Source organism: Poromitra crassiceps (genome assembly GCF_964638095.1).
Source record: "Poromitra crassiceps genome assembly, chromosome: 19".
Lineage (NCBI taxonomy): Eukaryota > Metazoa > Chordata > Actinopteri > Beryciformes > Melamphaidae > Poromitra > Poromitra crassiceps.
The window spans coordinates 14,994,040-15,003,319 of record NC_139646.1 but is presented as its reverse complement, the minus strand read 5'-3'; the positions used below and the strand labels follow the sequence as shown (position 1 = coordinate 15,003,319).

General features: G+C 39.9%; 1 protein-coding gene across 1 annotated transcript; it reads left to right on the top strand.

Annotated features, from left to right (window-relative positions):
- Positions 1-2,387: 2,387 nt before the first annotated feature.
- LOC310794163 (uncharacterized protein) lies at positions 2,388-9,044 on the top strand. The gene is made up of 7 exons (XM_083656080.1): positions 2,388-2,529; positions 2,851-2,961; positions 3,224-3,322; positions 3,439-4,236; positions 5,213-5,355; positions 5,949-6,058; positions 6,426-9,044. The coding sequence occupies exons 2-7, from the start codon at positions 2,883-2,885 to the stop codon at positions 6,559-6,561; spliced, it is 1,365 nt and encodes a 454-aa protein (XP_083512206.1). The 5' UTR covers positions 2,388-2,529; positions 2,851-2,882; the 3' UTR covers positions 6,562-9,044.
- The last annotated feature ends 236 nt before the right edge of the window (positions 9,045-9,280 follow it).

Here is a 9,280-nt window from a genome sequence, read left to right as displayed (position 1 = left end):
AGGAGCCTTGCAAACTGCCCAGGCAGCTTGTGCATGGCAGTTACTTTTGGCTACAGGGCAACTGGGCAAGTGACAACTGTAGTTACTCCAGTTCACAACAACTAACGATATATTTATCTTCAGGGTAAATAATTAACTGCGGTATAGTTTGGTTATGTTAATGAAAATAATACTACCTATCTGTCCTGACATTTTCTCACAGAGATATTACCGTTATTTAGAAACAGCATGTTCAGCATTTCTGTGTCCTGTGGAATTGGAACTTCCTCATATTTGGTTATGCTGTACTGAACCACTGATTGTGAAAGCGTCACAGTCATCCTGACCTCAAACACAATAATGGAGCAGTGGGCCTCACCCATATGAGAGTAAGCAGGCAGGGTCGTATACTCTGGGTTTAGAAATTAGCCAGGTCCAGACATTTCTTCTCTTTTACAGTAATTGAGCTTTATTACTGCATTTCTGGACGAGCAAGATTCATAGGGGCAAGCATGAGCATTATCTTTGATAGTTTCTAGCACTCAAAATCTCCTTTTTTTGCTTTTACTTACCACTGGGTTGCTGAAACATGTCCTTTGATGTACTGACCCAGTGGTAATTCAAATACAAAAGTGAGATTTTGAGTTCTAGATACTAGCAAAGATAATGCCTTGCACTTGCACTGGGTGTAAGATACTGTGTAGTCCCTTCACTCAGGGAACCATGGCCTAACCCTCCGTTTCCCTATGGTAAATTCTCTTGACACAGGTTTCAGATGCAAACCCATTAAGCTGACATATTTGGTGGTTGAGGGAAGTGAAACTAGAAAAGATCATTCAGCAGCATGAAAAGTGCTTACATCAGACTAAAAAAATCTGTCTGGGCGAGAATAACGGTGAAATCTCTGCCTGCATCCCATTCCCATGACCACAGGCATGTATCACAAATGTATCTTACATGCGAGAAATCCAGTCAGCAACTAGAGTAAACATCATGGATCATCATGGTGCATGTTTGGCGAATCAAGTTCAACCCTTTAAAAAGAGAAAAAAAATGATGTTAAATTGTATTATGGCTTTTTGTGTGCGTGACTGAAACAGCATATTCAGCATTTCTGTGTTCTGTGAAATATAAATTCCCTCGTAATTTCACGTTGAACCACTGATTGTGAAAGTGATGTTGCCACTGTCTCTACATGACTCACACTATTCCAAATAAAACTGCTTTATCAACCTGATCTCTGAAACATCATAGAGAGCACTGGTCGCCCCCGTGTCCCATCATGGCCCAAACAGACCAGCTGAGACTGATTTCACTACCCAGTTTAACATTGCCAGCTGAAGGCAGTGATATGCACATTGCCAGCTGAAGGCAACGTCATGCGTTTTGGGGGGCAGGTTCTCAAGTGGAAAAAGGGCACCCCTCCCATAATTATTTCTAAACAATAAAGTTACATAGAGTCAGGCCCAGATTAACACACTGTGGTGACCCCACTTGAAGTGCCCCCCTCCTTCCAATTTACACAAAATTCACATTTTATGGCAATAAAGACCACAGATCTACAGTACTGTACTGTACATGAACGTATTGCTAGAGCACAAACTCAACACACATACTACAGAAAAATGTAAGACACAATGTACTGACTAAAGAATAGGTCATTTTATACAGTGAGATCAAGTTTGGAAAAATGGTCTCACTAAAATGAAATGGCTACTATATGGAGACTAACATCATCACACATGAATACAATTAGGCTCATTGAATCCACAAGAGAAGAGTCTCAGCTTTCCAGTGATACCGAATTATGCAATTCCAAGACTGTTTATGGAACCCAGTAGTATGCAGAAATGTTAACATAGAATAGGTGAAAATAACACATTCATACCTACTACAGCTTCTGAAATACAGTAATGCTGCAAAAAGGGCACTTATCAGTCAGATGTCAAAAGGGCAGGTGCTTGTGCACCACCTGGGGTCTATCTGTGCATGTCCCTCGCTGAAGGTGCTTGTGCACCACCTGGGGTCTATCTGTGCATGTCCCTCGCTGAAGGTGCTTGTGCACCACCTGGGGTCTATCTGTGCACGTCCCTCGCTGAAGGTGTGTGGTATCACCACAGTGTTTGGTTGGAATAACGCCTGCATTTTCTAAAGACCATTGTCATAGTAGAGTATTGCAGTGAAGATGTCTTTCCAAGGTCACATGGAAGAAGCTTCTTATTTTTGCCGGGGCATTTCTGTTGACACCTCAACAATAAACACAACACAAATCTACACACTTCCAGTGTGTAGATTGGTGGTACCTCATGGACTGCCCTTAGCTCTCTCTCTCCGCCTCCTGACCAACCCTCAATTCCTGCCCCACTGGCCACAATATAAAGAAAATATCACAAGGGTGTTGTACAGCAGTAACTCAGGCTTTTGTAGGCTGAACTCTTCCAGTGATCGAATCATTGACACATCACAGTTTCCTGGGATTGCTCAAGAGGAGGACCATTTTGTTTCAACTCAAGTCCTTCTGCTGCATTTGTTATTATCTCTTCAAACCAGGTAAGATTTATGCAGGAACATTTATGATAAGTGACACGCTACAAGCTCAATAAATCATAAGCAATCAACAGGAAGGAATGAAAGGATCAGCACCTTATCAAGACACCCTAATGTAACAAAATGTTCCTGTGATGATGAGCTGAGGAGAACAGATATGAAGGATATATTTTCTTGAAGACATGAACATAATGTGGCAAGTTAAGTAGAGGAGGTAAAGAGGGAGATGCAATTCAAAGGACATGTAAGGGGAGAGAGGTTGTAGCTATATCATTTAATCTGTCTGAATTGATATCAGAAGTGAAATATTGTGTTGACTTGCAGAAGAATCTCTTGCCAGCAAGAGCGACTATACGATGACAACCATGGAGATTGATGAAAGCACAACTGGCTATAAACTCCTCTCAGCGGGTGGCAGAAAGTTTCAATATTCAGGTAAAATGAGAGCTTCATTCTAAAATGAGATCCTGCATTTGTTAAGATTTAAACTCGCTGTGGGAAGGTGTTTGCAAATTCAAGATTTTTCCAAGACCTTCAGCAGCAGGACCATGTATAACTTTGAAATACTGTAACAGTGACTGAATTTCAGGAAACATTTTTTTCTTGTAATTAGCATTCTGTATCGCAATTTGGAATGAAATAGAACACAGATCTAATCATAATTTTTCTTACATTTCTACTGCTTCCTGTGATTCAGTTGATGAGTTGAGAAAGAGCCCTCTCAGGCCTGCTGCACTCTGTCTGGGCCTTCTGTGTGTTCTCCTGGTGGCTGTGCTCATAGGCCAGGGAGTCCACTGTGAGTCGACTTTACTATTGTCTTTGTCAAACATTCTAATGTTTTCTGGAAGTTAGCTGAGATGAGTGAAATAATCGATCCAGGACATGTTTCTCAATATCTCACCTTTTCTGCAGATCGCAATGTGAAGAGAGCCCAACAGGACAGCTACCATGCCCTGACTAAAGAGAAAGACAACATACAGGAGAACCTGAAGACCACGCTTAAAGACAAAAGGGAACTACAAGGCATCCAAAGCCGGTTACAGAGCAGGAATGAATATATAACTAGAGACAGAGACCAATCTCAGACCAATAATAATATTCTGACTAGAGAAAAAAGTGAGCTTGCAACGAGGAAAACAGAGTTACTGACCAGTAACACTGCTTTAATGAGCGAGAGAGACCAGCTAAAAAACACCCAAACCCAATTGCAGAAAAATAACGATGCCTTGACTAAAGCCAAAACCTTCTTTGAAACACATTACAATTCAGTGGTCAAACAAAAAACCGAGTTACAGACCAATCACAACTCACTGACCAAAGAAAGGGACAATTTAAAGAACAGCTACAACAACCTGACCAGATCAAGAGAGCGGTTGCAGATGAGTTACAACTCCATGATTAAGCAAGTAGAGCAGTTACAGATCAGCCACAACTCCACCACCAGTGAGAAAGACAAGATACAGAGCAGCCACACCAACCTGACTAAGGAGAAAGACAATTTACAGGTCAGTTACGACATACTTAAAAGTGCGACAGACGTGCTGCAGGCTAGTTATAATGATACGATTCAAGAACGAGACCAGCTACGCATCAGTTATAACAACGCAACTGCCGAGAGAGACAAGTTAAAGATGAGATACAACAACCTGACTGCAGAGCGAGACCAGCTACAGAGGGAAGTGGCGAGACTGAACGCAAGTATTGTTAGAGGTAAGCAAAAATGAAACAAATAAAATAATGAATTTAGCTTATTCAACATTAAAACATAGTTTGGATGTCTAATCAACAGGAATGTCAATAGTGTAGATATGCACTTTAGTAATAGTTGAGAGATCTGCTTTCAGAACATTGTCTAGGTTAGGCTTGGATGTTCATTATTTATATCCCTCATCATTACTATTCTTTCAACAAAGAAGGAACACAGCAATTTTGTGCTGGAAGGTCTTTATGGTGATGAACGTTTAGGCAAAACTTTGGCTACATGTAGTGGTTCAAAGTTAAAGTTTAATAGATGGCTATGACTACATCTTTAGGACGAAAACATGTAGATATATACTTCTCTGGTGCTTATTTTTTCAACTGTGATGTTTAAATATTTAATAGTGTACTGCAATCATAGACACAACATTGAAATAATGTCTGGTGCTCAGTGGAAACGTGTATCACTGAGAAAGGTGGACTGTTCTTTCTGCTCCGCTCATAGCATGCGCAGCAAAAGTCAAATGTCACTTTGCTGACAATGCTGCCGTTTGGTGAAAAACCAGCCTGGTCGCCAGAATAAAATGTCGGCATTGTATGTTTCTGCAATCCACAGACTCATAGAATATCACGTTTCTGAACCAAAATCTACGTGTAGATATGTGCATCAACATTTTGTTTACAATTGTTGAGATTGTAGGTTTGATGTACAACTTTAGAAACGTGAAAGGCCGTTTTGTTTCAACGGAGATTCTAGGCTCCATATTCATGGATTGCAGAAACGTACAGTGCTCACATTTTATTCTGGTGATTGGGTTGGAAAAACTAATCTGTCAACCATCAAAAAATATAAAGAACCAAAAAAAACACAACTAAAAACATGATAATACTCCAAAAGGATGGTAGGAAGCCGTAGTCTCACTTGTCTGACTATCTCCCTGCAAGGACTTGTTCTTACTATCTTCTTATTGATGGATGCAATTTACAGAGAAGACGTGTCTGTCTGGCTGGAGCAAGTTTCAGAATAACTGCTACTACCGTTCTTCTACCACTCAATCCTGGATGGAGAGCAGAGCATTCTGTCAAAGGAAAGGGGCAGACCTGGCAATCATCACCACCTCAGCTGAAATGGTGCGTTTATTTGTGTGTGCTTGCATTTATGTACTGTATGTGTGCAACAGTGTTGGGGTAACTCATTACAAAAGTAACATATTCCATGTAATATATTACTTTAGGCAGTAACTCAGTAATATAACGTATTACCAATAGGATTTCAGTAATATTTTACCAGTTACTTTGTCAAGTAACACGTTAAAAATGTATATATATATATATTTTTTTATCAAAGCACATATTTAAATAAACATACAATAATTTCCAAATCAAATTGTGTGCTTTTATGCAAATAACCACTATAGATGACAATAACAAAGGAAAAGGATAACATTAAGAATTTTACAGTGACTTCAAGACAGTTTAAATTATTTTTCGGGATGGTTCCAGGGCGGTGATGTCATTCTGCTACTGCAGTTATTTTGGTGAAAGTAATGCAAAAGTAGTGTAATAAGTATAGAGTTACTCTACACAGACAGTAATATTGTAAAGTAACGTATTACTTTCAAATGAAAGTAACTTGCCCAACATTGGTGTGCAAGTATGTGTTGCTGTGGCTTCTTCAAGTAAATGTATTTGATGTTTTGAATTGTATCTCTCTTCCCTCCAAGGCGTTCATCAATGGTTTGTTTCGAGACGGGGATGAAGTCTGGATTGGCTTGACTGACGACGATGTAGAAGGGAATTGGAAGTGGGTGGACGGGACGTCAGTGGGCACAACGTAAGAGACTCAAATCATACCTGCATGATATTGAAAAAACAAACAAAAACAACCACAGGTCCTGTACAAACCCACGCTGCCTGTTGCAATGGAGGTGTCTGTGTGTGTGTGTGTGTGTGTGTGTTGGCCAAGTCATCTCTCAGTCAAGACTATTAGTCAATGTCGCCCTCTAGAGGCGATGTGATTAAGGGTCCCCCAGTAGTAGCACAGTAGCAGAGGGCTGCCCACATACTAACAGCGTGGAAAAAAGATTTGTGTGTCTTGCCATTATTCATGACTTCATATCCTCTTTGTTGATTTCAATAATCCAGGGATTGGTCATGAAAACAACAATTCATCTCTTTTTGAATGTCTCTCTGTACTGCAGGTTCTGGGCCGACGACCAGCCCAACAGCTGGAATGGGAAGCAGGACTGTGCAGAATTCTGGCGCCGTTCATCAGGGGTAGGGAAATGGAACGACGAGGGGTGTGAGAAAAGTGAAAAATTCATCTGTGAAATGTAGATTGTCCATACAGAATGGTGTAGTTATAGCCAACCTTTCAGTTTCTGGTAGGTCAGAGATCTTATTCAACCTCCGTTTCAGGGTTGAAACTTAATATCACAATCAAGTGTGTGTGTGTGTGTGTGTGTGTGTGTGTGTGTGTGTGTGTGTGTGTGTGTGTGTGTGTGTGTGTGTGTGTGTGTGTGTGTGTGTGTGCGCGTGCACATGCCCCAATGTGTACAACCTTGTTTGGACAATCAGTTTTCTCTGTTAAAGGAGCAAAACTATGGAACAGTCTACCGACTGAGCTGAAAACACAACACGATTTTAATGTTTTTAACAGGGGTATTAAGTCATGGTTGAAAGAGAAACAACTGTGTTCTCACACTTAATACCCTTGAAGACCTCTGGTGGTACTCTGTGTATTATGTCTGTATTGTGTGTACAACCTTACTTTACGTGTGTACATTGTGTGTACTGTATTGCATGTACATCCTTGAATATTTGTATGTATAGCTTTGCTCATGTGGTTTTATATTTGATTATGTTTCTTTTGGGGTATGTCCTCTGGGGTGTATTTTAGTGACTTTCTGTAGTGACTTTCTTGTCAATACATTTGTATGTATAGCTTTACTCTTGTGGTTTTATATTTGATTATGTTTCTTTTGGGGTATGTCCTCTGGGGTGTATTTTAGTGATTTTCTGTAGTGACTTTCTTGTCAATACATTTGTATGTATAGCTTTACTCTTGTGGTTTTATATTTGATTATGTTTATTTTGGGTACAGTATGTCCATTTGGGTTGTGTTTTGGTGAAGGAGTCGCCTGTGGACAGGTGTTGAAAATTAGCGTTCCGCTATAAACACTAAACACTGTGTATCTGGTTGTTTAATCTCCAATGCTCTGTGATGTCCATATCAAATAGTAACTTAACCTAACCTAAGGGCAAAATAAGGCCAACTGAAGCAAAATACTGTATATTCCTTTCAGAGGAGCAGATATCTTCCATTCCAAATATGTATTTGACCAAATTACACACAAGCCTAACACATTGTTAACATTGGCAACTAAAATGTATTTTGTTGTGATGAGTAACTTTGGAACTTGGATTTGGGAAAAAGTTTAATTTACCACTTGGTCCTGCTGGTGCTAGAGCAGATGGGTTGAGAGAGGCTAATTATTATCATATTAGCATTGTATCAAGATTTTCAAAGACACATTCTGCACACCTGTTATACCTGATCCCAGTCTCACATTGTATGATATTGGAGCTATACTGCATGTATGGGATGCACTGAGATAAGGCAACTATCAACTAATAGCTGTGACATTTTTAACATATACCTGTAAATAGGCTACTTTTTTTTACAGATCAGTCTACCCAGGTGAAGAAAGTTTCACATGTCGTCACACTTATTTGCTACTATGATTGGTTGAGGATGATCCAATGACAAAGGGCATGCTCATTACAGTAATGGATTCCCAGCCAGGACATGACATGTACTAATAGCAGCTGGGTGGTGTTTGTACCCATTTTAAAGTCACAAGCAAACAACAGTGACTACGTTTACATGCAAACAATATTCCGGTTTTTGCCCATATTCTGAAAATGTATTCGGAAAACAATATTCCGACTAAATGAATAATCCACTAATATTCCCTTTTACATGCAGCCGTAGCTCGCCCTCCCTGACATGTGAAGGGGGGGAGAGAGAGAGATGCAGGTAGGCTGAGTTTTTCTGTTAAGAATAAACAGAGCAGCGCTATTCTTACCAGCATCACTTGGTCCATTTCAGGAGCTTGCTGGTGGAAAGTTTGGCGTTGCAATATTTGCACATCCAAGTCTTTCATAAAAAGTAGGCTAGTAGCCTACGTTATTACCTCGCAGGTTCGCAAGCATTTTGGACTTCCATGGGCACCACTCTCTTTAAATATCTCTCTCTTTAAATCGATGTTTCTCATCTCCTCCCGATCAGAAATGTGGGCTTTTCTGGAGATGATGGCTTATATGATTATATCGCCTCTTCTAGTGCTTTCTAGCACACATCAGCTGACCGCAAACAGGCAACATGCGTCGCAAACTGCAGTAAAAATCCTGATTGAGACGCATATTCCGAATGCACTGTATACATGATCAAAGAATCCTCCTAGAACCCGAATTATACTGGAATAACCCACGTCTTTATTGGAAAATGCAAAATTCGGAAAAAGGCCAAATTCTGAAAATTCAACTGGAATATGCTGTTTACATGACCCTTATCCAATTCAGAATATTGTCATTTTCCAAATAGCCTAATAGTGTGTGCATGTAAACGTAGTCATTGTTGAGGACATCTTGTTCTCTTGATGGAGAGGAGCGGAGGAGTGTAATTGTTCAAAAATGTGTGATCGTATTGCTCGGAATTTTTTATCCTGCTGGTATGGCTTAAGGTAACCATTCAAAATGTATTGTTTTCCAGTAAGGATTTTGATATGAAAATACAAGTTAATAAAAATACAACAAGACATTGTTGACATTTATTGGTAATTACGTTATAGCATTAAAACAAATATATATGCTGCTGCTGTGTATGTGAATGAATTGTGAATAAAGAAGCTGTGTGCCACTAGGCCTGTAGGTGTCACTGCAGGCTGTTTGTAAGTTTCCACTACTTCATACTACTTAGCTCCTCCCAGAGCAGAGCGGAAATATCAGCAGGTATCCAATGTCCACTGTGAAGAATCATTTCAACCCCTTTCAT